General features: G+C 60.4%; 1 protein-coding gene across 4 annotated transcripts; it reads left to right on the top strand.

Moving 5' to 3' along the window:
• The first annotated feature begins 1,099 nt into the window (after positions 1–1,099).
• On the top strand, positions 1,100–26,195 carry CELSR2 (cadherin EGF LAG seven-pass G-type receptor 2). 4 transcript variants are annotated; one of them, XM_037826467.1, is made up of 34 exons: positions 1,100–4,435; positions 8,856–9,503; positions 11,335–11,557; positions 11,992–12,107; positions 12,277–12,365; positions 12,645–12,802; positions 13,198–13,361; positions 13,545–13,670; positions 14,015–14,181; positions 14,445–14,732; positions 14,818–14,992; positions 15,230–15,371; positions 15,548–15,668; positions 16,659–16,842; positions 17,001–17,102; positions 17,830–17,924; positions 18,292–18,501; positions 19,081–19,264; positions 19,368–19,496; positions 19,583–19,763; positions 19,882–20,049; positions 20,141–20,267; positions 20,381–20,581; positions 20,900–21,074; positions 21,360–21,472; positions 21,580–21,659; positions 21,749–21,875; positions 21,994–22,116; positions 22,729–22,856; positions 23,068–23,156; positions 23,260–23,445; positions 23,589–23,759; positions 23,903–24,137; positions 24,897–26,195. In XM_037826467.1, exons 1-34 carry the CDS (start codon positions 1,129–1,131, stop codon positions 24,901–24,903), a joined length of 8,739 nt encoding a protein of 2,912 aa, XP_037682395.1. In that variant the 5' UTR covers positions 1,100–1,128; the 3' UTR covers positions 24,904–26,195. The 4 variants fall into 4 exon arrangements, with proteins under 4 accessions (XP_037682395.1, XP_037682394.1, XP_037682393.1 ...); XM_037826466.1 differs by having other exon boundaries at positions 24,637–26,195; XM_037826465.1 differs by having other exon boundaries at positions 24,634–26,195.
• The last annotated feature ends 664 nt before the right edge of the window (positions 26,196–26,859 follow it).

Genomic DNA, 26,859 nt, shown 5'->3' with positions numbered 1-26,859 from the left:
TCCCCCAGGTGGTCTCCAGTATGAAGCTAGTGTTTTTGCCCAACAGCTGGACCCCAAGGGTGGCGTCCTTGTCAGACCATAGTCTCATTGCGGGGAGGGCGGTGGGGTAGGGGTGCCTCAGGACCTCACGTGGGTTGCAGGGAGATGGAGTGTTTCTGGGACTTAGCACGCGGGTTGCAGGGAGGTGGAGTGTTTCTGGGACTTAGGGGAGGCTTTGTACCCTTGGGCAGGGTCTATTTAGCTGTGTGACCCGAGACCTGTGGGAGGGGACAGCAGCCGGTGCAGGGTGGTGTGAGGGGGGAACATAGCCCCTGAGAGCCCTTGGAAATGTTCTGAAAACTTCTACCCACACTTAGGGTATTGTCACCATTAAGATTCGCTCTCTGGCTCCTGATTGTTTATTGCTCTCTAGGAGGTAATAAGCACTTGGCAATGACCTAGGGATGAAGGTTTCTAGCCGGCGGGAATCCTAGAGCATTCGAGAGGAGGAGGGCGCTGGGTGGGGCCCACCTGCTTCGGCGCCGCCCGGCATCGCCGCTTTAAGGGCTTTAAGGGCTGCGGCGGCGCGAGCAGGTCTATGGTAATGAGCCGCCGCCGCCGCCGCGGCTCTGCAGAGCTCGCCCGCCCGCCGGGGAGGCGTGGGAGCGCGGGGCTGGGCCCGGGGCCGCGGCGACAGGCAGCAGCCGCGGCGGGGACGCGGGGCGCGAGCGGGCGGCGCGGGGAGGTCGGCGGCGGCCGGGGCCGGGCCAGGGTCGGGGCGGGCGATCCCGCGGGAGAGGAGGGGGCGCCCGGAGGCTCCAGAGCCGCGGGCCGGGCCGGGCCGGGGGCGCCGCAGGGCCCGCGGGCGCAGGTGGAGACTGCCGAGCGCGCAGGTGGAGGCGCGGCGCCAGCCCGCGGTGATCCGGGCGACTCCCGCGCGGGCCGGGCTCGGGGAACGGTGGGAGTCCGGGCGCGTCGGAGAGCCCAGTGCCGGGCCCCGCCGAGCCACCGAGGCGCAGGCCCCGCGGGGAGCAGGGGCGGCCCCCGGGGACCGGCGCCCTGGCCTGGGCATGAGGGGCAGCGGGGCCGGCAGGAGCCGGAGGAGAAGCCGCCGCCGCCGTTGACCCGGCTGGCCGGGAGCAGGGAGAGATGCGGGGCCTGGCTGCCCGCGCCACCCTCCCAACAGCGCTGCCGCCGCTTCTGCTGCTGCTGCTGCTGCTGCTGCCGCCGCCACTACTGGGAGACCAAGTGGGGCCCTGTCGCTCACTGGGACCCGGGGGACGCGGCTCGTCGGGGGCCTGTGCCCCCGTGGGCTGGCTCTGTCCAGCCTCAGCCTCGAATCTCTGGCTGTACACCACCCGCTGTAGGGCCACGGGGACCGAGCTTACTGGCCACCTTGTGCCCCATCATGATGGCCTGAGAGTCTGGTGCCCAGAATCCGGGGCCCACATCCCCCTGCCACCAGCCCCTGAAGGCTGCCCCTGGAGCTGCCGCCTCCTGGGCATTGGAGGCCACCTCTCCCCACAGGGCAAGCTCACCCTGACCCAGGAGCACCCTTGCCTAAAGGCCCCACGGCTGAGATGCCAGTCCTGCAAGCTGGAGCAGGCCTCATGGCCTGGGGCAGAAGGGCCAGCAGAAGAATCCATGGGTGGGCGTCGAAAAAGGAACGTGAATACAGCCCCCCAGTTCCAGCCCCCCAGCTACCAGGCCACAGTGCCGGAGAACCAGCCAGCAGGTACCCCTGTGGCTTCCCTGCGAGCCATAGACCCAGATGAGGGCGAAGCAGGTCGGCTTGAGTACACCATGGATGCCCTCTTCGACAGCCGCTCCAACCATTTCTTCTCCTTGGACCCAACGACTGGTACTGTCACCACGGCCGAGGAGCTAGATCGTGAGACCAAGGGCACCCACGTCTTCAGGGTCACAGCACAGGATCATGGCCTGCCCCGTCGCAGTGCCCTGGCCACGCTCACCATCCTGGTGACTGACACCAATGACCACGACCCTGTTTTTGAGCAGCAGGAGTACAAGGAGAGCCTCAGGGAGAACCTGGAGGTTGGCTACGAGGTGCTCACTGTCAGGGCCACAGATGGCGACGCCCCTCCCAATGCCAATATCCTGTACCGCCTACTGGAGGGGCCTGGGGGCAGCCCCTCTGAAGTCTTCGAGATTGACCCCCGCTCTGGCGTGATTAGAACCCGTGGTCCTGTGGATCGGGAAGAGGTAGAATCCTACCAGCTAACAGTGGAGGCAAGTGACCAGGGTCGGGACCCCGGTCCACGGAGCGCCACCGCCGCTGTTTTCCTGTCTGTGGAGGATGACAATGACAATGCTCCCCAGTTCAGTGAGAAGCGCTACGTGGTCCAGGTACGGGAGGATGTGACCCCAGGGGCCCCCGTACTTCGGGTCACGGCCTCGGATCGAGACAAGGGCAGCAACGCGCTGGTGCACTATAGCATCATGAGTGGCAACGCTCGGGGCCAGTTTTACCTGGATGCCCAGACTGGGGCTCTGGACGTGGTGAGCCCCCTGGACTATGAGACGACGAAGGAGTACACGCTGCGGGTGAGGGCGCAGGATGGCGGCCGCCCCCCGCTCTCCAACGTCTCTGGTCTGGTGACAGTGCAGGTCCTGGATATCAATGACAACGCCCCCATCTTCGTCAGCACCCCCTTCCAGGCTACTGTCCTGGAGAGTGTCCCTTTAGGCTACCTGGTTCTCCACGTCCAGGCCATCGATGCTGATGCTGGTGACAACGCCCGCCTGGAATACCACCTCGCCGGGGTCGGGCACGACTTTCCCTTCACCATCAACAACGGCACGGGCTGGATCTCTGTGGCTGCTGAGCTGGACCGGGAGGAGGTCGATTTTTATAGCTTTGGGGTAGAAGCTCGAGACCACGGCACTCCATCGCTCACCGCCTCAGCCAGCGTCAGCGTGACCATCCTGGATGTCAATGACAACAACCCGACCTTCACCCAACCAGAGTACATGGTGCGGCTGAATGAGGACGCGGCTGTGGGCACCAGCGTGGTGACGGTGTCGGCCGTGGACCGTGATGCCCACAGCGTCATCACCTACCAGATCACCAGTGGCAACACCCGCAACCGCTTCTCCATCACCAGCCAGAGTGGTGGGGGGTTGATTTCCCTCGCCCTGCCTCTGGACTACAAACTCGAGCGGCAGTATGTCCTGGCCGTTACCGCCTCTGATGGCACCCGGCAGGACACGGCACAAGTCGTGGTAAATGTCACCGACGCCAACACCCATCGCCCCGTCTTTCAGAGCTCCCACTACACAGTAAACGTGAACGAGGACCGGCCTGCAGGCACCACGGTGGTTCTGATCAGCGCCACGGACGAGGACACGGGTGAGAATGCCCGCATCACCTACTTCATGGAGGACAGCATCCCCCAGTTCCGCATTGATGCAGACACGGGGGCTGTCACCACCCAGGCCGAGCTGGACTACGAGGACCAGGTGTCTTACACCCTGGCCATCACTGCGCGGGACAACGGCATTCCCCAGAAGTCAGATACCACCTACCTGGAGATCCTGGTGAATGATGTGAATGACAATGCCCCTCAGTTCCTGCGGGACTCCTACCAGGGCAGCGTCTATGAGGACGTGCCCCCCTTCACCAGCGTCCTGCAGATCTCAGCCACTGACCGAGACTCCGGCCTCAATGGCCGGGTTTTCTATACCTTCCAAGGGGGTGATGATGGCGATGGGGACTTTATCGTAGAGTCCACATCAGGCATCGTGCGGACACTGCGGAGGCTGGATCGTGAGAACGTGGCCCAGTACGTCTTGCGGGCATACGCGGTAGACAAGGGGATGCCCCCAGCCCGCACACCCATGGAAGTGACGGTCACTGTGTTGGATGTGAATGACAATCCACCTGTTTTTGAGCAGGATGAGTTTGACGTGTTTGTGGAAGAGAACAGCCCCATCGGGCTGGCTGTGGCCCGAGTCACGGCCACGGACCCTGATGAAGGCACCAATGCCCAGATCATGTACCAGATCGTGGAGGGCAACATCCCCGAGGTCTTCCAGCTGGACATCTTTTCTGGGGAGCTGACCGCCTTGGTGGACCTAGACTACGAGGACCGGCCTGAGTACATCCTGGTCATCCAGGCCACATCAGCCCCCCTGGTGAGCCGGGCTACCGTCCACGTCCGCCTGCTTGACCGCAACGACAACCCACCAGTGCTGGGCAACTTTGAGATCCTTTTCAACAACTACATCACCAACCGCTCAAGCAGCTTCCCCGGGGGTGCCATCGGCCGCGTGCCTGCCCATGACCCCGATGTCTCTGACAGCCTGACTTACAGCTTTGAGCGGGGAAACGAACTCAGCCTGGTCTTGCTCAATGCCTCCACAGGGGAGCTGAGGCTGAGCCGGGCGCTGGACAACAACCGGCCTCTGGAGGCCATCATGAGTGTGCTGGTGTCAGGTAAGGAAGGGCCCAGGTGACGTTGGGGTGGGGGTGGGGGCCCGTGGGGAGGGGCTGGGCAGGCCCTGGAGGCGGGAAGCCATCCAAGGAGGAGCTGTTGACCCATCTCGATGCCCGGTGCCTGGCACAGAAGTTGAGTGGGTAAGAACTAGCCTGGGAAAAAGCCCCAGGAACCCTGGTGGCTGGTGCAGGCCCCGCCTGCCACCCCAGGCTAGGCTGGGCTGCTTCGGTTGCCGCCCCCCTGCCTACCAGCCTGTGACGTGGTGGGGGAAGTGATCCGGGGCTGCCCTGGCAGTGACTGCCAAGGACTGTGAGAAAAGGCGGGTGGAAGACTGGGGGGCCAGGGAAGCTGGGGGAGGGAGAGAGAGGACTGTGGTGGAGGAGGGGCAAGAGGGGCCCCTCCACACCCCTTCACACCCGATGGGATATTCCTGTGATCTCATCCAGAGCCGATGCCCCTGGGGGCATGGAGTTGCCTCCAAGGGGTCTGGATCCCTTCTCCCTCCCAGCCCGAGCCACAGACCAGCTGACCAGGACTTTGTCTAGCACATTCTTTTCCCTCCAGGCAGAAAAGAGCCTGGCCTGGCTCCCCCGCTCCAGAGCTCCTGCAGGAAGTGAGGCTAGAGCTCATTGTCTGTGTCCAAACAGACCCCACTGTCAGAGATCCTGGTTCGGGGTCCGCCTTGGGGGAGGGGCTGCGAGGAAGCTGCAGCAGGCTGAGGCCTCCCGGGCCCCTTGGCCACCCCATGGGCTATTCTTAGGGCACCAGGCCTTGTCTTCTAGCTGACCAGCCTGGGCTCAGGGAATGAGGTGTCGGGACTAGGATGTGTCAGGGGACTGCTGGGCTCCAAGGCACCCGACCGGAGAGCAGAGTCACAGAGGCGTGGGAGCCTGGCCAGGGCCCAGGCTGGGGCATTCCTGCTGCTTCGCCAAGCGCTCAGCTGCAGATACCCCGGACAGACGCCCTGGGGGAGGTTTGTCGGAAGGGGGGCATGCTGTCTTCCTTCAGCTATGGGGAGTGAGAGACAGGGACCAGACCCAGAGAGCTGAGACTCTTCCCGAAGCCTGGGAACAACCGGGACCTTCACGAGGAGCCCATTGTTAGCTGAACCCCGCAGGGGTGGGTCAGGGTCCCCCTCTCCAGCCAGGTGGGGCTCAGCCTTCAGACACATCAGGGAAGGGAGGAAAAGAAGAGCCTAGCACCCCCCCACCCCACCCCCCAGGGAGTCCGAGCTGGCCTCTGGACCTGGAGGGGAGTGAGGAATACATCCCCACCCCTCAGGTGGTCCCAGGAGCTAGGGAGCCTGGGCTTTTAGGGACTGTGGACAAGGTTCTGGGCCTCTTGATGCCTCCTTGGGAGGAGTAAGTAGAAGATTGGATTTCCTGTATTCCAGATCCTGATCTGTGTCATGGGACTTGAGGTGGGGGGAACGGGGTAGAAAAGAAGGGTCTCTCCCTCTTGTCCTCCACCCCCCACCTGCCCTAGGCAAGTATGGCAGGACACTGGGGATGGGGCAGGGGAGGTCCTGTTCCCAGCCTTTGGTTTCCTACCAGGGCAGAACCCAGACCTCGCTCCCCCTAGAATGGAGAATCAGGCTAAGGGCAGCTCTGAGTGCCTCGGCAGACCCTTTGGCCATACCCCCCTCCCCTAGGCCCTGACCCTTGGAGGCAATCACCAAGGCAACCCCAAAGTTCAGGGAGGCTGGGGCGAGGGGGAATTGACTCCCACTGCCCCTTTGTTTTCCTTCTCCTATTCTTAGTCTCGCCTTTCTTGCAGGCCCCTGCTGCCCTGCCTCTCTCCATTGCTGTCTCCCCCATCTCCTGTGCATGGTTTTCTCCTCCTTGCCCACTTTCTCCATCACTGGCTCTTTTCCTGGGTCTCTGTCTTCCCCTGTTTGGTCTCCGTGTTTATGCCTCTCTGTCATCTCCCTCCCTTGTTCCCTATTGCTAGCAGCTGTCCCAGCATGGTTCGAATGGCTTTCTTGGAACCTGAATCCTCCCTGCCTCTTTCTTCCTCTTCTGGGACACACTGGAGCTCCTGCCTATGGCCTGTCGGCCCACCAGAGTGGCACATCCTCTCCAGGCCTCCAGCCTCCCCGGGCACATCTGCCAGGGAAAGAGGCTTAGAGTTGGATTCAGGTGCAGCCTGGGACCTGGCACTTTTCTAGATGTGGCAGGCTGGGCTCTGGGCATAGGTGGTGTTTCCTGTCCAGGAGGACAGCTTAGGTAACATACCTCCCACCCTGTTCCCACCACTGCGTTTGCACCTGATGGGCCACACAGGTCAAAGCAGGGGAGAGTGGTGAAGAGGAAGGAGAGAGCAGTGTGTTGACTGCTGGGGAGAGGGGACAATAGCAGAGGGGGCAGGTGGCCACAGATGGTGGACCAGATGGGAAGCAACAGAGACACGCTGGGTGAGGGGCGCAGATGGGGTCTGGGAGGCTGCAGGGGGACATAGAAAGGATTGTTCTCAGGGTGAGGGGTAGTGAGGCTTCTCTTGTTCAGTGGTCTTGCTGTCTCTTCCCCACCCCACTCCAATCAAGTAGGGGCACTGTGTGTAGAGTCTGGGGCTGCTTTCACCCAGAGGAGAATATCCCATCAAGGAATCATCTGGCAGAGGCACCAAGTACACAAGAGCCCTGAGCCAGCTCTGTACCTGAATGCAGAGGATTCTGAAAGGGTGAGGAAAGTAGAGCCTGAAGGTGTAAATCTAGGTGGGCTTCCTGCAATAGGTGAGTTTAGGGTAGATCAGAAGACTAGGAGGGCTGCGGGCTAGTGTCTAGGGGGAACAGATAGGAAGAAACAGCTTGTGCAGTGGCTGTGAGGCAAGAGCAGGAGGAGCGGAAACGGGCTATGACAAGCAGGTTTGCTGGTGAGAGCAGGCAGCCACGGCAGTCTCAAGCAATGAGGCTGCAAGGCAAGTGGGCAGTGAGCTGAGGACGTGGCTGAGGGGTGTCTGCCTTCAACTTTCCCAGGCTCAACTGAGCCATTGGGTATCAGTGACCTCGAGTAGGTACAAGATAGAAGCAAAATCCTTTCCAGATTCCTTGCTCTCTTATTCCACTCCACTTTAGAAACACTGACTCCTGCCCCGTACCTGCTTGAGAGTCTGTTTTATATCTAATCGGGGCCCCTGCAGCCAAGTTTTAAAGACCATTTCTTCACTATGGAGACTGAATAGACCCTTATCAACATTTAGTTTTTACTGAACTGAACATATATTATGTGTAAGGCATTGTAGTAAATAAAAATACGAATTTCCTCTGTAGCCCTCCCAAGCCATTTTCCTTTCCTCTTGGCCCCCAGTGTTCCTTCCTGAGCTAAATAAAATCCATTGCCATGTGGATGTGCATTCAGGTGTGTGTGGCATTTCTGAGCTTAGATGTTGAGTATGGGTGTGTGGGCGGAATGAGACACCAGCAAGTGTGCGTTAATACTTAGCTGCTTATAAGTGAGTGTATGGCCCTGAGGGTGTGACAGGCATTCATGTGTGATGCAGACAGCCAGAGAGCCGGGTGTGTTGAGGAGTTGCCAGAGGCCCTAGGGCCAGGGAAGAGGTGGGCCCAGCAGGCTCTGGAGTTTCCGGGTGGAAAGTTGCCCAGGCCCTTTCTTCTCTGGCCCCAGTTCCTCCCCACTAACCCCTCATCTAGTCCTACCTCCAGCGTAAGGGCAGTGGGTGGTGCTGCCACCAGCTAAGGTGGCTTGGCTGGATTTCCTGGGGTGGGGCCCCCTGGACTACCCTCAGCGGCCCAGTGAGCTGGGCGGGAGGAAAGCTTTGTGTGGGGCGTTGCCATGGGGATAGCGGGCCTGCACCCAAGCAGCCATGGGGCTCGGTAGGAGGGGGACTGCGTGGCCCACTGACCCAGTTACCCCCCCCCTCCCCGTGACACCCGCCCACTCCCAGCCGCAGAGGGTTGGAGTGGTGCACAGCTAGGGTCAGGGTTATGGATGTGTTGGGGCGGGTGCGGTGGGAAGGAGGGAGGATGATTTTTGAGGATCTCTCATGGGGCTCTGGGCCCTATAGAGAGGTAAGAAAAAGACAAAATTAGGGTTCCTGTTCAGGGAAGCCCCCAGTTTGGTATCAGGGAGCAGGACCTGGGGCTTGGACAGGGAAAAGTGCACAAACATTAAAAGGTGTGTCCAGCTTTGCAACAGAAGGTTTTGGAAAAGTAAAGAGTGCTTCTGAAGTTTTAATCCCCTTAAGCACCTATAGGGACTGAAACCTCAAGGAATGACTTGCCCACAGGCGACAATTTGCAAAATCAGCAAAGGGAACCCCATTTTGGTGAGCAAGGCAGTAACGGGCAGGCTGGGTTTCAGCCCCCACTGGCGCCCTCCTTCCGGGACAGGGCCTACCCCATGCTCTGGCCCCAGCAGCCCTGCCCTCCCCACCGCCCTGATGTGACTTGCCTCTCTGCAGACGGCGTGCACAGCGTGACCGCCCAGTGCGCGCTGCGCGTCACCATCATCACGGATGAGATGCTCACGCACAGCATCACGCTGCGCCTGGAAGACATGTCCCCCGAGCGCTTCCTGTCTCCGCTGCTGGGCCTCTTCATCCAGGCCGTGGCGGCCACGCTGGCCACGCCCCCGGACCACGTGGTGGTCTTCAACGTGCAGCGCGACACCGACGCCCCCGGCGGCCACATCCTCAACGTGAGCCTGTCGGTGGGCCAGCCGCCGGGGCCGGGGGGCGGGCCGCCCTTCCTGCCCTCCGAGGACCTGCAGGAGCGCCTGTACCTCAACCGCAGCCTGCTCACGGCCATCTCGGCGCAGCGCGTGCTGCCCTTCGACGACAACATCTGCCTGCGCGAGCCCTGCGAGAACTACATGCGCTGCGTGTCCGTGCTGCGCTTCGACTCGTCCGCGCCCTTCATCGCCTCCTCCTCGGTGCTCTTCCGGCCCATCCACCCGGTCGGGGGGCTGCGCTGCCGCTGCCCGCCCGGCTTCACGGGCGACTACTGCGAGACCGAGGTGGACCTCTGCTACTCGCGGCCCTGCGGCCCCCACGGGCGCTGTCGCAGCCGCGAGGGCGGCTACACCTGCCTGTGCCGCGATGGCTACACAGGTGAGCCGAGGGAGGGGGCCTCCTGGGGGGCCGAGTCACAAATACAAATAAGGCCAAGTGGCAGAAGTTGCTCCCACTCCCCAACCCCCTGCACACATACACGTGCACACACACACACACCAGCACAGTGTAACTAAGATTAGGGTTAGCTCTAGAGCCAATCTGCTTGAATGTATATTCCAGTTTTGCCACTTAGTAGCTCTGTGACCTTGGGCAAATTACTTAACCTCTCTGTGCCTCAGTATATTAAAATGGAGATTTTGAACCTACTTACTTGCTAGGGTGGTTGTGAGGATTAATTTAATTGACACATGCAAAGAGCTGGCCTGTGGAAAGTGTTAGCTCTGATTTAAGGGCACGCTGAGATTAGGTGACTGGCTCCAGTTCTCTCACAGTTTGCTTCCAGATGAGACTCAGCCAGAACTCAGCCTCTCCCACTGCTTGGGCAAGTTACCTTTCTGAGATGCAGCTAGTACTTTTCTCTCCAAGTACTGAGGGGAAAGCATAGAAGAGCTGGGGAAACTGAAATGGTTTGGTTGAGGGATTAGACTGAGTGTTCCAGCAGGTCCCTGCACCTGTGTGGCCCTCAGCAGAAGGGGCTCTGGCCAGGAGACCTCCCTGTTGGCCTGTAACCTGGGGTCATTACACAGAGGGTTCCTACCCAGCCTCCACCTGGGGTACTCAGTGCCTCTGCTCAGTGCTCCTGACCTCTCCCTGCAGGTCACCTCCTTCTCCTCTCCCCCATGAACCTTCCTTCCCAGATGCCTTAAGCCTTGCTCCCTCTCTTCCAAAGCCATGCTCACTGGCTCTGCTAGCAATGGTGGCAAGGTAGGCAGGCAGTCCCCGTCTGAGGAAGGTGGGCCCCACTGCCTTCCCTGCTGCATCTTCCTGCCGGTAACTTGCCTGACTTGAGTTCTCTCTGCTGATTCTGTGGGTGGAGAGAGGGAGACGGGTGGGCTTGGGGGAGGGGAAGGGGAGTCTTTGTCCAGGAGGATGGGGAGGGGGCGCTTAGAGTAGGCGAACAACAGTTTCCATGGAAACAAGAGCCAGTCACTAGGCATGGGAGCTGAGAACCTATCTCTAGAATCTGGGAATGGTGAGGAAGTGAAAGGGGTGGATTTTCCTATCTGATATCGTTGGAATTTTCAGCTCCTCCATTGAATCCTAGGCCACTCCCAGGACTAAGTCCCCACTTCTGGAAGCATCTCCCAAGTGCATAGAGCTCCTTAGTCTGATCTCCAGGGCTCAGAAATCTTCAGTGGGAATTCCCTGCCCCATTACTTGGTTCCCCAGCTTCCTTCCCCATCCCCCCATAATTCAGACACATCCACATGGAAGCCTGGTCCCATCCCCAGGGAGGAAAACCGATCTCTGCCTAACAGTGACAAAAGCACCAGTGGGAGGGAGGGACAGAGGGGAGGAGGCAGGGCTGGCAACACCTCTCCTGCTGCCCTGCAGGCCCTTCCCCTCCATGTACATTTATCTCCACAGGGGCCAGAGCATCCCCAGGCCTGCTCGGTAGCCATCGCACCCAAGGCTACTAGGATCAGGGCTGGTGCTCGTGAGGCCCGAGCGGGGATACGGAAGGGACTGGGAGTTTGGAGGGAGTGGTGCTTGGGGTTATGGTGAGACTGGAACAGGGGGAAGGACTGGGGCTTTCTAGATCTCAGAGGAGGTGAACACATGAGGGGAAGTGGGGGTGCCTGGGAGAGTTTGGAACTATTCTGAGGGTAATAGGAGTCCATGGGAGGTATCACGATGGGGAGGGATGGTCCCAGTTCCCCTCCCGCTCCTCGAGCACCTGGTGCTCAGCCCACCTTTGCTCTTGCAGGTGAGCACTGCGAGGTGAGTGCCCGCTCAGGCCGTTGCACCCCGGGTGTCTGCAAGAATGGGGGCACCTGTGTTAACCTGCTGGTGGGCGGCTTCAAGTGCGACTGCCTTTCTGGAGACTTCGAGAAGCCCTTCTGCCAGGTGACCACACGCAGCTTCCCTGCCCGCTCCTTCATCACCTTCCGGGGCCTGCGCCAGCGCTTCCATTTCACCCTGGCCCTCTCGTGAGTGGCTGGGACTGGCTGAGCATGGGGGGGTGGGTGTGGGGCACATGGTGGGAGCCTGGGGTGCCCTCTGCCCTGCAGACAAAGAGACAGGTTGGGCAGAGGCGGCTGAGACCCAGAAAGGGCTCAGAACCAGTAGCTGGCAAAGCCAGGTCTGCACATGGAGTTGCCTGTGCATTTTGCCAGCAGACCTTCTGCGCCCACTGTGGTCCACCGACCCCTTCCCACCCATCCCATCCTTGAGGGTGGGAGGCCAGGAGGCCAGGGTCCTGGTTTGGCCCCATCTTCCACATTCTAGCTCCGTGCGCGTAGCCTTGGCAAAGGTGTCAGCCCTCTGGAGAGTCCTGGGTGGATTGGGTGCTGGTTAGATGGCTGAGGTGTGAGGATCCAGGTGGGCACCCCATTCCCTGCCCCCACCCCCCACTCCTGATCAGGTTTGCCACGAAGGAGCGTGATGGGCTGCTGTTGTACAATGGCCGCTTCAATGAGAAGCATGATTTTGTGGCCCTTGAGGTGATCCAGGAGCAGGTCCAGCTCACCTTCTCCGCAGGTAAGCCTGGTCACTGCATGTCCTTGCCCCTGTCCCCAAGGCCCTGTGTCTCTCAGACCCTGACTGCTCCCCCCAGTCACTCTCCCAGCCAAACCTGGGCCCAGCCCCTTCCACGAGTGCCCCTCCCAGCCCTTTTCTGGTTTCCCAGCTCACCTGGTCCTTTCCCCAGGGGAGTCGACCACCACCATCTCCCCATTCGTGCCTGGAGGGGTCAGTGATGGCCAGTGGCACACGGTACAGCTGAAGTACTACAACAAGGTGGGTGTGGGGGGTGAACAGAGGAGTTGGGGGGGTTCTGCTCTTGGCTCAAGTGCTGCCCTCCAACTCAGACCTGAGTGGTGCTGCCTCTGGAGAGGCTGAGGATGGCACTCCAGGCTGCAGGAGGGGAGGGCGTGGAAACTTGCCACCTCTCTGGGACATTCCCAACGCCCTGGGCAGTGCTAAGTTCTGGGTGTGCTGGTGTTGTTTCTGTGCATGGCCCCTGAACCTGGTGGGCTCTCTGCCCTGTTTCCTTTCTCCACTATTCCCTGTCCACAGCCACTGTTGGGCCAGACGGGGCTCCCCCAGGGCCCATCTGAGCAGAAGGTAGCCGTGGTGACTGTGGATGGCTGTGACACAGGAGTGGCCCTGCGCTTTGGAGCCATGCTGGGCAACTACTCCTGCGCTGCCCAGGGAACCCAGGGTGGCAGCAAGAAGTGAGCAGGGGAGAGGCCAGGGGACGGGGTGTGGTGCAGGGCCAGGTGGGGAGTGAAAGTGTGAAGGGTGGACCCTAGGGGGCTCGGGAGTAGAAACCAAGCCAGATGAGGTCCTTCCCTCATCTTGCTTCCCCTAGCCAATGCTCAGGGTTGGGGAAGGCAAGATTGGAGAATTAGAGCAAGGCCTGGTGGAACAGTCTGGAGAGGCGGCGGGTAAGAGGTGGGAGCAGCTTCAGGTTGGGGGTGTCCCCCTTTCCCTTGTACTGCTCTGCAGGGCCCCTTGGAACCCTGCCTAGGCCGTTTCTTTCCCTGGCCTGGTGGGCACAGTGTGGGGGGAGGGAAGAGCCAGAAGCTCCTGCCCCCTCCCTCACACTGCCACAATTTTTGCTCCCCAGGTCCCTGGATTTGACTGGGCCGCTGCTGCTGGGCGGGGTGCCTGACCTGCCCGAGAGCTTCCCCATCCGCACACGGCACTTTGTGGGCTGCATGAGAAACCTGCAGGTGGACAGCCGGCACGTGGACATGGCCGACTTCATCGCCAACAACGGCACTGTGCCGGGTACAGGGGCCCAGGGGTAGGAGTGAGGCCAGGGGCCCAGTGCAAAGAGCAGAGGCTGGGCCTGGTGTGGGGAGGTCAGCAGGTGGGGGTCTCAAAGCTCCCTCCAGCCATGATCACAGGTTTTCGGTTTGGAGCTCTGGCCTGGAGTCACTGATCTCCACCCCCACCTTTTCTCCATTCCAGGCTGCCCGTCCAAGAGGAATGTGTGTGACAGCAACACTTGCCACAATGGGGGCACCTGTGTGAACCAGTGGAACACGTTCAGCTGCGAGTGCCCTCTGGGCTTTGGGGGCAAGAGCTGTGCCCAAGGTAGGAGGGGCAAGCGCCAGGGGCTGAGACCCAGGCACAGTGCTGGGAGCACAGGCAGGGTCAGGGCAGGCACGGGACAGGGTGTGGGCGGAAAAGCATGTTGGGGCAGAGCCCTGAGAGGGTAGCACAGGAGACAAAGGGCCCAGTCAGAGGCAGGCCTGGGCACAGCGTGGGGTGGGAACAGGGCAGGTAAGTGCTCTGAAGGGCGGAGCCAGGCAGGGGAGTGGGGTGCTGGCAGCGGCAGGGCCCTCCCTCCCTGGGGACTCACCCTCCCTGGGCATCACGCCTCCTGGGGCAGGCTGCTGCTCCGCCCCTCCACAGTCTACCTTTCTCTTCCTCCCCAGAAATGGCCAACCCACAGCGCTTCCTGGGCAGCAGCCTGGTGGCCTGGCACGGCCTCTCGCTGCCCATCTCCCAGCCCTGGCACCTCAGCCTCATGTTCCGCACGCGCCAGGCCGACGGCGTCCTGCTGCAGGCTGTCACCAGGGGGCGCAGCACCATCACCCTGCAGGTGGGCCCCTGGCTGCAGTAGCCTCCAGGGGCTGCATGGGGAGATGGCTGGACTGGTCTTCCCCAGAGTGAAGAGGTGGTTGGCTCCATCTGGTCGGTCAATGCTGCCATCTGTTGGGGCCCAAAGGGAATAATCGTCTTCCTCTCTATGGCCTCAGCTGGGCAGTAGGATGGACGTGGTGGTCCAGAAGGGGGATGATAGGTTGGCAGAAGAGTAGACCAAGGCGGTCCACTGAGCCTCTCTTTCTTTTCTCCTGCTTCCAGCTGCGGGAGGGCCATGTGTTGCTGAGTGTGGAGGGCACAGGGCTCCAGGCCTCGTCCCTACAGCTGGAGCCGGGCCGGGCCAATGACGGTGACTGGCACCATGCTCAGCTGGCACTGGGAGCCAGTGGGGGCCCTGGCCATGCCATCCTGTCCTTCGACTATGGGCAGCAGCGGGCAGAGGGCAACCTGGGCCCCCGGCTGCATGGGCTGCACCTGAGCAACATCACCGTGGGGGGCGTGCCTGGGCCAGCCAGTGGCGTGGCCCGCGGCTTCCGGGGCTGTTTGCAGGTGAGCGTGTGCCCTGGCCCTCCCAGCGCCCCCACCACATGGAGGTCCCCTCCACTGAGGGCCGGCACTGCCCCTGTCCTCCTAGGGTGTGCGGGTAAGCGACACACCCAAGGGTGTTAGCAGTCTGGACCCCAGCCGTGGGGAAAGCATCAACGTGGAACCAGGCTGCAGCCTGCCAGACCCCTGCGACTCAAACCCATGTCCCGCCAACAGCTATTGCAGCGATGACTGGGACAGCTATTCCTGCAGCTGTGATCCGGGTATGCCAGGGACCCAGGAAATGGGGCAGGTTATGGGTGGCTGGGGTCTCATCCTGGCTCTGCTTTGTGACCTGGGGTCACTCACATCACCTCTCTGCACATCAGTCTCCTATGCTGCGTAGCCTTAGCCAACTGGCATGGCGTTTAGAGCAGATAGCGGTGGACGAAGGTGGGTTTGAAGGGAGACAGTGCTGGGGGGAGGCTGGGGATTGAGCCTCTCTGTTCCTTCTGGTCCAGGTTACTATGGCAACAACTGTACTAACGTGTGTGACCTGAACCCATGTGAGCACCAGTCTGTGTGTACCCGCAAGCCCAGTGCCCCCCATGGCTACACCTGCGAGTGTCCCCCAAATTACCTTGGGCCATACTGTGAGACCAGGTGAGTGGACCAGAGCATGTGGGCAGCAGGTCACAGTGGCCACTGCCTCCCCCTGGCATGTCCCTCAGAGCCCCGAGAGCCTGGCTAAGCCACAGCCGTGGTCAGAGGGGCCACCTGTGGCTCCAGCAGCAGGACTGGCAGAAGGAGCTCACGCCTGCCCACACCCCTCTCTGCAGGATTGACCAGCCTTGCCCCCGCGGCTGGTGGGGACACCCCATGTGCGGCCCGTGCAACTGTGATGTCAGCAAAGGCTTTGACCCGGACTGCAACAAGACAAGTGGCGAGTGCCACTGCAAGGTAATTGTCCCCACCCAGGCTCCACGGAAGCCCTCTAGGTCTCTGTGCTCCATGCTCCAGAAGGGCCATGCACTTTTGCTCTAACAGGGAGAGGTGACTGTCCTTGTATGTCTGGGGTGTGGGGGGACACTAAGCACTGGGCCAGCTATACCAGTTGTCTGTAGCCTGTTTTTTTTTTTAATGCAATTTTATTGAGATATATTTACACACCATACAAACCATCTGAAGTGTACAATCACTGGCTCCCAGTATCATCACATAGTTGTGCATATATCACCAGAATCAATTTTGGAACATTTTCATTACTCCAGGAAAGAAATAAAAATAAAAAAGAAAACCCAAATCCTCCCATACCCGTTATCCTCCCCCCCTGCCCCCACTATTGACCCATAGTATTGGTGTGGTACATTTGTTACTGTTGATGAAAGAATATTAAAATATTATTGTTAACCATAGTCCATAGTTTGCAATAGGTACATTTTGCCTCATATATTCCTCTATTTTTAGTTGTTTATAATAGTATCATTCATTTGTTCTAGTTCATGAAAGAACTTTTTTTGTATTTGTACAATTAATCACAGACATTGTCCACCACAAGATTCACTTGTGTTATACATTTCCATGTTTTAACCTCCAACTTTCCTTCTGGTGACATACATGACTCTAAACTTCTCCTTTCCACCCCACTCACACACCATCCAGCACTGTTAATTATTCTCACAATAAGTTACTACCATCACCTCTGTCCATTTCCAAATGTTTAGGTTCACCCTGGTCAAAGGTTGTGCACATATTAAGCAACCGTGTAGCTGGTTTTGATTGGTTGGCATATCGTCTATCGGTTAGACTCTAAATCATTACCAGCTGTTAAATATTTTAAATACTACTGGGGGACCTGAGGTCCAGGAGCCTCACTTTAGAGGGGCCACAGCTGGGCATCCAGGGAAGAGAGCCTGAGCCGGTGACACCCTTACTCCCTCATCCTTGCAGGAGAACCACTACCGCCCCCCCAGCAGCCCCACCTGCCTCCTATGCGACTGCTACCCCACGGGCTCTCTGTCCCGAGTCTGTGACCCTGAGGACGGCCAGTGCCCATGCAAGCCAGGCGTCATCGGGCGCCAGTGCGACCGCTGTGACAACCCTTTTGCTGAGGTCACCACCAACGGCTGTGAAGGTGGGGTTCCCGGGAGGGGGGGTGTGGCGGCCCTCCCTGCTGTGTGCCAGGTACCTGTGTCCAGGGAGGCCTGAGGAGGCTGAGGGCGGGTTCGGGGGGCCTGGATAAGCTGCAGAGGGTGGGCTGCCCCTGGGGTGACCGAGTCTTCTTCCCTGCAGTGAATTACGACAGCTGCCCACGGGCGATCGAGGCTGGGATCTGGTGGCCCCGTACCCGCTTTGGGCTGCCCGCTGCAGCCCCCTGCCCCAGAGGCTCCTTTGGTAGGTGCTGCAGGCCTCGAATGTTTATGGAGGACTTGGATGAGAAGGAGGAGGTGCCTACCACCAGTGGGGCGATGGCGGGAAGCCCCCAACTGTCGATCCTGGGGACCCTGCTTTCTGTCCTCTAGGACCTGGAGACCCCCTCTTTGTCCTTCCTTCTCCCACAGTTGCCCGGGGTGTCTGCATCTTGGACTCTTAACAAGAGGACTGAAAACACTGCAGTGTGCCTGGCCCAGGGCTGGTGCTAGGGATTCAGAGATAACTCAGACAGGGTCACTCTCTTCAGCCAGCTCACCACCTGGCTACTGGATTACACCCCTGGAAAGACAGTCTGGGGAGTAGGGAGCGTTGGGTGCTGTCATGGGGGTCCCAGCCCCAGTATGGGGGCCTTTCTGGTCCTCGGATTGGCGATGAGCAGAACCCAGAGACAGCAAGTGGCAGAAGAGCACAGGTGGAGGCTGGCGAGGGGACAGTGATATGTGGGGGCTGGGGGAGACCTGTGCTCCCAGTGCCCTTGTTTGGGCTGCTGTGGAGGGATTTCAGCTTTGGTGCCCTACACACACACCTGTTTCCCTGTTTTCACCTGGGCTACAAGAGGGCAAAGCCCTTGTTTGCTCTCCCTGGCTCTGGCCCATGGGTTGCCACCCCTAGCAGTCTTTCCCATCCAGGCCTCAGGGGCTTCCTTTGTTTCTCCCCATTACCAGCCCTCTTGACTTCTTTCCTGCAGGGACCGCTGTGCGCCACTGCGACGAGCACAGGGGCTGGCTCCCCCCAAACCTCTTCAACTGCACTTCAGTCACCTTCTCAGAGCTGAAGGGCTTTGTAAGTGAAACCCCTCAGTTCCATCTCCTCTGTCCCCCTTTCCTCCTGAGTCTCATATGCCTCCTCCTTCCCTGGCTTTAAGAAAGGGGGTTCTGGAATTCCAGCCCCTTTCCTTCTGTATCAAGGGGCTGGGAAGAATCAGTATCTCCATCTATCAGTGTGGGGCCCGGGCACAGGATCTGGGAAGCTCTTATTTAGAGAGCATCTGAGGAGGAAAGGTTAGAAATAGAGCTTCTGATGACTGCAGTGGGCCGTGCAGTGCAGGCCATTTCTCCACTTTCCTGAGGCCCTTTCACTGCAGAATTCCAGTTCTGCTCTCTGGGCACCTCCTGCTCTGACCCCTCCCCGTCTGGCCCGAATGTCCTAGGCTGAGCGGCTGCAGCGGAACGAGTCACGCCTGGACTCGGGGCACTCCCAGCGGCTGGCCTTGCTCCTGCGCAATGCCACGCAGCACACGGCCGGCTACTTCGGCAGTGACGTCAAGGTGGCCTACCAGCTGGCCACGCGGCTGCTGGCCCACGAGAGCGCCCAGCGGGGCTTCGGGCTGTCTGCCACGCAGGACGTGCACTTCACCGAGGTGGGCATTGGAGGTGGCAGGGCTGGCTGCTCAGCTGGGGGGTCACAGGGAGCCAGCCTGGCCCTGGGAACCTGGGTGCACAGTGGGGGGCACTCCCAACCCCAGCCTTAGGGGAGATCTTGGCTAGGAGGCGGCCTCCGCGCAATCACCTGAGCCATGGCCCCCACTTGGGTAATTTAGAGCACCTCTTTCCAACCCTTTTCATATCAAAGTGTAGATAGGCATATGTTTGTACTGGGATACAGTCTGGCCAAGCGTCTCTGACCAGAGGCCCTGCCCAATTGTATCAAGGGGCTGGGAGGAGTCAATATCTCCATCCATCTGTGGGGCCTGGGCACAGGGGCTGGGAAGCGCTTATTTAGAGAGTGTCCGAGGAGGAAAGGTTAGTGAGAGAGCATCCGATGACTGCAGTGGGCCATGCGATTCAGGGGGGCTTCCCAGTGGAGGCAGAGGTGAGCACCGTTGATGGGCTGGTGGGGAGGGAGCTGGTGACTGGTCTGTGCACAGGCCGGGCTTTGGTGGTGGCGATGAGAAGGTGTGGGGCTGTGCCACATCCCACTGTGGCCGTGCCTACCCCAGAATCTGCTGCGGGTGGGCAGTGCCCTTCTGGATGCGGCCAACAAGCGGCACTGGGAGCTGATCCAGCAGACGGAGGGCGGCACAGCCTGGCTGCTCCAGCACTACGAGGCCTACGCCAGTGCCCTGGCCCAGAACATGCGGCACACCTACCTGAGCCCCTTCACCATCGTCACGCCCAACATCGGTGAGGCGGGTGCCGCGGTTGAAGCTGGGGCCGGTTTGTGCGGACTCCCTGGGACCCCGCCCACCTCGCCCGGGGTCTGACCTGCGACCACCCTCCTCCCTAGTCATCTCGGTTGTGCGCTTAGACAAGGGGAGCTTCGCCGGGGCCAAGCTGCCCCGCTATGAGGCACTGCGGGGGGAGCGGCCCCCAGACCTCGAGACAACGGTCATTCTGCCCGAGTCTGTCTTCAGAGGTCAGTGGTGGCCAAGGGGCGGGTCAAGGGCTGGGACAGATCCTGGCAGGGAGGGCCCAGCTGAGAGTGACCGTGTCCTCCCCCAGAGACACCCCTCGTGCTCAGACCTGCAGGCCCAGGAGAGGCCCAGGAGCTGGAGGAGTTGGCCCGGCGGCAGCGGCGGCACCCAGAGCTGAGCCAGGGGGAGGCTGTGGCCAGTGTCATCATCTACCGCACACTGGCCGGGCTGCTGCCCCATAACTATGACCCGGACAAGCGCAGCCTGAGGTGAGCAGCCAGGGAGAGGGATGAGTGGGGCGCAGGTCAGGCAGGTGAGTGCTGGGGAATGGCGAGGGACCCGGGAGCAGGGGCGCCATGGTGACTGTGTGCCGCACCCCACCCCCAGAGTTCCCAAACGCCCTGTCATCAACACGCCCGTGGTGAGCATCAGCGTCCATGACGATGAGGAGCTTCTGCCCCGCGCCCTAGACAAGCCGGTCACGGTGCAGTTCCGGCTGCTGGAGACGGAGGAGCGAACCAAGCCCATCTGCGTCTTCTGGAACCATTCGATCCTGTGAGCCTGCACTGCCCTTCCCTACCCGGGCTCTGGGCCCCAAGCTCAGGCCCCTGGACTCCCCACCCTCCCATCTTCCTTTCCCACGCAGGGTCAGTGGGACTGGTGGCTGGTCAGCCCGAGGCTGTGAGGTCGTGTTCCGCAACGAGAGCCATGTCAGCTGCCAGTGCAACCACATGACGAGCTTTGCCGTGCTCATGGATGTGTCCCGGCGGGAGGTTGGGCCCACTGCAGAGCTCTGGGGGTGGGGCGGGGGGAGCCCTGGGCATGGGGCTGGGTGCTGGGGCCCTGTCCTTCCTGATTCCCCTGGGGCCTCACCACCACCCTGCAGAATGGGGAGATCCTGCCACTGAAGATGCTGACCTACGTGGCCCTGGGCGTCACCTTGGCCGCCCTGCTGCTCACCTTCCTCTTCCTCGCTGCTCTGCGTGCCCTGCGCTCCAACCAGCATGGCATCCGGCGGAACCTGACGGCCGCACTGGGCCTAGCCCAGCTGGTCTTCCTCCTGGGCATCAACCAGGCTGACCTCCCTGTAAGAGGCCCCTCATCTTCCAGAGCCCTCCCCAGCTTCCAGCTCTCTGGTCCTCCTTTGTGATTCCTGTCCCAACCCCCGACTCTCCATCCCTGTTCCCATAGTGTTAACCGAGAAAGAGCCTAGCTGAGAGCCTGGCACAGGTTCTTCTAGCTCCCCTTGATTCCCCAGCATCATAGCGATACCTCCTTCTGACGCAGATGTCCCCCAAAGCACCTCCCAAGCAACACCCAGACTCCCTTTACCTGCTTGCCCTGAAGTAGAGCCTGGGGTCTGGCTGCACCCCAGTCACTGACCTGCAGTGGCCTGGGCCCTCAGTTTGCTTGCACAGTTATCGCCATCCTGCTGCACTTCCTGTACGTCTGCACCTTTTCTTGGGCTCTTCTGGAGGCTTTGCACCTGTACCGGGCACTCACCGAGGTGCGCGACGTCAACACGGGCCCCATGCGCTTCTACTACATGCTGGGCTGGGGCGTGCCCGCCTTCATCACAGGTACCCCCACCCGGTTCTGGGCTTGGGGCTTTTCATCACTAGGCCCCAGGCTGTTTTCCTTCATAGTACCCCTCCAATTTAACCCAGGCCCTGGGGCCCCCCACTCTGAGGCCCAGAGCTGACCTCGGGGTGGGTCCCCCATCCTGGGGAGGCCAGCAGGGATGTAGGGTGGGCTGAGCACTCCTCCACGCCCCTTGCCTGGGCCCTGTGAGCCCACCCGGCTGCAGCTCTGATTCCCAAGCCCCTGGCCACCCCCTTCCCCTGTTGCTGTCACTGTGTTCACAGGTCTGGCCGTGGGCCTGGACCCCGAGGGCTATGGGAACCCCGACTTCTGCTGGCTCTCCATCTATGATACACTCATCTGGAGTTTCGCCGGCCCCGTGGCCTTCGCTGTCTCGGTAGGTGCTGGAATGTTAGGAACAACTGAGGCCACTAGGTCCCCTGATGTGGGGTGGAAGCCACCTGTTCCCTGATTCCACCCCTGTCCCGTCCCTACCCTGCCCAGATGAGCGTCTTCCTGTACATCCTGGCGGCCCGGGCCTCCTGTGCAGCCCAGCGGCAGGGCTTTGAGAAAAAAGGCCCTGTGTGAGTATAGGGTGTGGGTGCCTGGGCAGCAGGTGGGCGGCGGTGTGGGAGGCCCCACGGCCACACTCACGGCCTGCCCCTCTCCCCAGCTCAGGTCTGCAGCCCTCCTTCGCTGTCCTCCTGCTGCTGAGTGCCGCGTGGCTGCTGGCGCTGCTCTCCGTCAACAGCGACACCCTTCTCTTCCACTACCTCTTTGCTGCCTGCAATTGTGCCCAGGTACCTGGCCCGGCTGGAGCAGGAGGGGCCCATGCTTTGTGGGACAGCCCATGGAGACAGGATGGGAAGCTTGGCTCTGAGGTGTCCCAGTAACAATTAAGCACCTCTCCCCTTTCAGGGCCCTTTTATCTTCCTTTCCTATGTGGTGCTTAGCAAGGAGGTCCGGAAAGCTCTCAAGTTTGCCTGCAGCCGCAAGCCCAGCCCTGACCCTGCTCTGACCACCAAGTCTACCCTGACCTCGGTGAGGGAGCTAGAGGGGTCTTGGTCTGGGGGAGGGGGAGAGGAAGAGGCAGGAGGCCCAAGGAGCATGTTCTCTATACTTCTTGTCTCGCTTTCCCCCTTCCCTATCCCTACATCCCTTCCAGGAGGTAGGAAGGGTGGTGAAATGATCTGAGTGGTCTGGGAAGAAGGGGATGGCAACGGGGAGTGGGGGTGGGGGTGGGGGTGGGGTGGGCTTTTGATTTGGGGGAGATAGCAGTGGGGCTTGGAAGGATGTGGTGAGGTAGTGACAAAGGCCGATAATGAGTGCCTAGCACTTGAGAATCCTTTGTGAATTTTGGTAAATTGTCTGTATCTCCCAGGATGCTCTCAGGAGACATTTCCTGTTGCCATCTTTTACCCGCAAGCCCCACCAGGGTGCTTGCGGGGCACAGGGCTGGTATAGCCGTGGCAGAGCTAGGACCCCTGCCAGGCCCTGAGTGGGGGTGGGGCAGCAGAGATGTGGGGCCTCCCTTGTTCAGACCGGGGCATGTGGGAGGTGGAGCTTAGGGCACTTCCCAGCCTGGGCCCCCCTCCCTTTGCTCCCCCACCCAGGCCTCTCCCCCACTCACTGACCTTCCTCTTCTCCGTCTAGTCCTACAACTGCCCCAGCCCCTATGCTGATGGGAGGCTGTACCAGCCCTACGGAGACTCGGCCGGCTCCCTGCACAGCGCCAGCCGCTCGGGCAAGAGTCAGCCCAGCTACATCCCGTTCTTGCTGAGGTGAACCCTGGAGATGGGAGGAGAGAGGAAGGGAGGGGAGGACACTGCCTGCCAGACCCAGGCCAGCTGGCTGCTGGGACTTCAGTAGTACACAGCATGCTGACACAGGCGGCAGCGTGGATCAGAAGCAGTGAGGGGCACGGGGCAGGACCTGGGAATCCCAGGGGGTAGGGGCCAAGCCGACCCCTCCGGCACGGTCTTGTCTTCTTAGGGAGGAGTCCACGCTGAACCCTGGCCAAGGGCCCCCTGGGCTGGGGGACCCAGGCGGCCTGTTCTTGGAAGGTCAAGACCAGCAGCATGGTGAGGACAGGAGGCCCTGGTGGCCCAGCAGGGCAGCTGCCTGGCTTTGGCTGGGGGTGGGCAGAGGGGGTGGGCCGGCTGTGATCTCTCCCCGACCTCCCAGATCCTGACACGGACTCCGACAGTGACCTGTCCCTGGAGGACGACCAGAGTGGTTCCTACGCCTCTACCCACTCTTCAGACAGCGAGGAGGAGGAGGAGGAGGAGGCACCCTTCCCCGGAGAGCCGGGCTGGGACAGCCTGCTGGGACCTGGGGCCGAGAGGCTGCCCCTGCACAGCACCCCCAAGGGTGGGCCAGCACTGGGGCTGTGGTCTTCAGGGAGCAGTGGAAGGGCAAGGGCCTGGGGTTCTTGGGAAGCTCCACAGGGATGGTGACTCCCCTAGCTGTCCGCCTTCCTTGGGACTCATCTACTTCCTTTCCTTTCCCACCAGATGGGGGCCCAGGGCCCGGGAAGTCCCCTTGGCCGGGAGACTTTGGGGTCTCAGCAAAGGAGAGCGGTGGCAATGGGGTCCCTGAGGAGCGGCCGTGGGAGAACGGAGATGCCCTGTCTCGGGAGGGGTCCCTGGGCTCCCTTCCAGGCCCTTTGGCCCAACCTCACAAAGGTGAGCAGGGCAACCCCCCACCTGCCGTGCTCCCCCAATCAGCTCCCTCATAGCTGCCTTCGCCCTGCAGCTGTGGGGCCTTCCTGGCCTGTGCCCTGCCTCTCCCCCCTGCCCCTCACGGCACCTGCCCTCCTGGCCTGCAGGCATCCTCAAGAAGAAGTGTCTGCCCACCATCAGTGAGAAGAGCAGCCTCCTGCGGCTGCCCCTGGAGCAGGGCACAGGGTCTTCCCGGGGCTCCTCGGCCAGCGAGGGCAGCCGGGGCGGGCCCCCTCCCCGCCCACCCCCCCGACAGAGCCTCCAGGAGCAGCTGAATGGGGTCATGCCCATTGCCATGAGCATCAAGGCGGGCACAGTGGATGAGGACTCGTCAGGCTCCGAGTGAGTGTGGCTGGGTGGGTGGGACAGGGTGCAGCCCCCGCAGCCGCCCTGGCTGGGCCCAGAGCTGCCTCCAGGCCTCCCCAGCCTGTGCCGGTCCTAGGACAGATGGACGGAGTGTGGTCCAGCTCCCTGATGGCCACGTGCCCTCAGCTGTGGTACCCCGTGGGCCCTGGGGAGGTCTGCCCTGCTCCTGGGCTCTGTGCATCCTGGCCCAGCAGAGAGCAGAGTGAGGGAGGCTGGGGAGCTGGGCTGGCTTTTCTGTTTCCTTCTTCTGGTGAAAGCTTCTTGCTGTCCCTTTGGCTTCATTAACCCTCTGTCTGCCTTTTCTGTCACTTTCCTTTCCTGCCTCTCCAGATTTCTCTTCTTTAACTTCCTGCATTAACCGTGGGCCGGTGGTTCCTACACCCTGAGGCTCCCCTTACCTTTCCCAGCTGCACTCATGCCCCACTCCTGTCTTGTGCTTTATCCTGCCCCTGCTCCCCACCACCTGCCGCAGCAGCGATGAAACGTCCATCTGAGGAGCCTGGGCCTTGCCAGGAGGGGCTCCCCCCCACCCAAAGCCATCTAGTGCCAACCCCCCCCACCATCCCCCTCACTGCACTTTGGACCCCTGGGGCCAACATCTCCAAGACAAAGTTTTTCAGAAAAGAGGAAGAAAAAAAAAAAAAAGAATTTAAAAAAAGGATCTCCACTCTTCATGACTTCAGGGATTCATTTTTTTTATATGCTGGAAACTGACTCCCCTTTCCCTTCCCAAAGAGGATAGGACCTCCCAGGACGCTTCCCAACCTCTCCTCAGTTTCCCATCTGCTGTGCCTCTGGGAGGAGAGGGACTCTCAAGGGGCCTGCCCTCATTTGCCATCACCGAAAGGAAAGGACAAAGCCACATGCATCTGGGGTGTCGACCCCTGCCGGCTGCACCCGGGCAGGCCTCAGTATGGTGAGGGGGCTGGGGGCAAAGGGCACACTTCACCCCTATCTGTACTACCGTGCCCAGCAACTGAAAAAGCCCTGTCCGGTGAGGGGGCAGAAGGACTCAGCGCCCCCGGACCCCCAAATGCTGCATGAACACATTTTGAGGGGAGCCTGTGCCCCCAGATGTGGCCGGGCCTCCCCCCAGCCCCTCTCCTTTCCCTGGACTCTGGCCATGTGCTGCAGCCCAGGCGTTTGCTCAGTTTGCTGACCCAAAAGTGCTTCATTTCTCTTGCCCGACCTGCACTGGGGGACGGCCAGTCATGTGTTAAGTTGCGCTTCTTTGCTGTTGGGCCGGTGGGATCAGGAGGAAGAGTAAATACCGTGCTGGTTCGGTTCAGCTGCCCTGAGTGGTCTCAAGCACAGGTTTCCCGTCTGGGCTCTGGTTTCCACTTGCCCACCCCACCCCCTGCCAAAATCAGACAGAATTCCACTTTGTCTGACCTGCTGTGGCCTCTGAGACGTGTTCTACTTTTAACCCCTTCTTGGAATTGGCTCTCTTCTTCAAAGGACCAGGCCCTGTTCCTCTATCTCCCCCACCCCACCTTCCTGCCCTGCGAAGAGAGAGTTAATATATTTTTTTATTTATTTGCTTCTTGTGTTGGGATGGGTTTGTGTCCTGTCCCAGGGGGTCTCATGCGGCCATCGCGGGTTGGGTGTGAGCCCGGCAGTCCTAGCTTGGGGGCCTGACGCCACCCCCCTAGCTCCGGGCTGCCTTCCCTCACCGTCTCTCCCCCACCCACCTTCAGTTTTGCCAATTGCTATTCATTTTGAGTCACCATTTCCTCTAAGCATGTGTCCCAGACTTGTCACTGACTTTCCTTTGGGAGCAGGTGGCTGGAAAAAGAGGCTGTGGGCAGAACCGCGTTCCTGTCTCATTTGTAAAGCTGGTGTCTGGCTTTTCTGCCATGGACCAGCCCCCCCAACCCACCCTTTCCCCTCAACAGTTCTTGCAAAGGGTTAAAAATTTAACTGGCTTTTACTACTGATAAGTTACAAAGATGCTGGATGCTAACTTGATACTAACCATCAGATTGTACAGTTTGATTGTTACTGTAAATATCATAGGGTTTTGTTGTTTTGTGGTTTCTGTTGTTTTTTTTTTTTCATTCACCCATACTACTGAATAAACTAGTTCTGTGCGGGTCGAGCACCATCGTCATGTGCTTCTGTGAGGTGCCATGTCTTCCCAGAGTGGGGGGAGACCTGGTCTCTGGAAACAGAAGAGGGAGCCGGGCCCTGTAGGGCCAGGAGGTCATAGAGATTCGGGCACCCACTGGCTGGTGAGCTACCGCCAGTCCCACCGCCCCCAGCTGGAGCCTCAGCAGCATGGGGCCCACGTCCTGTCGTCTCCAAGGATGTGGCAGGCAGTGGCAGTGGGATGGTGGTGTGCTTGGGAGGCTGCACGGAGCAGGCAGGTTTCCAGCCCTGCCCCTTAGGGACAAGTTTCCTGCAGACAGTTCAGGAGACAGGGAAGGTTGAGCTGAGGGGCTGCTGGGAATTTATGGGTGCCCAGAAACTGGGCACCTTCTAATGCCACTTTCCTGGCCTGTTTTTTGTGGGTTTTTTTTCCCATTGGAAAATGAAGCATCTCCTCAAACCCTAGCCAACTGTGCGCTCTGCACCATTAGTACTGTTCCCAGATTTTGTGTTTTTCAAACGTCTGTTCAACATACTAGACGGGGTTAACATGGGGACAACACAGGGTAGTGATTAAGAAGACAAACCCCAGGACCAGACCGAGTGACTT

The sequence above is a fragment of the Choloepus didactylus genome, chromosome 2 (assembly GCF_015220235.1).
Source record: "Choloepus didactylus isolate mChoDid1 chromosome 2, mChoDid1.pri, whole genome shotgun sequence".
NCBI classification, from domain to species: domain Eukaryota; kingdom Metazoa; phylum Chordata; class Mammalia; order Pilosa; family Megalonychidae; genus Choloepus; species Choloepus didactylus.
Note: the sequence above shows the minus strand (reverse complement) of the source record. Positions and strands in the feature narration are given on the sequence as shown.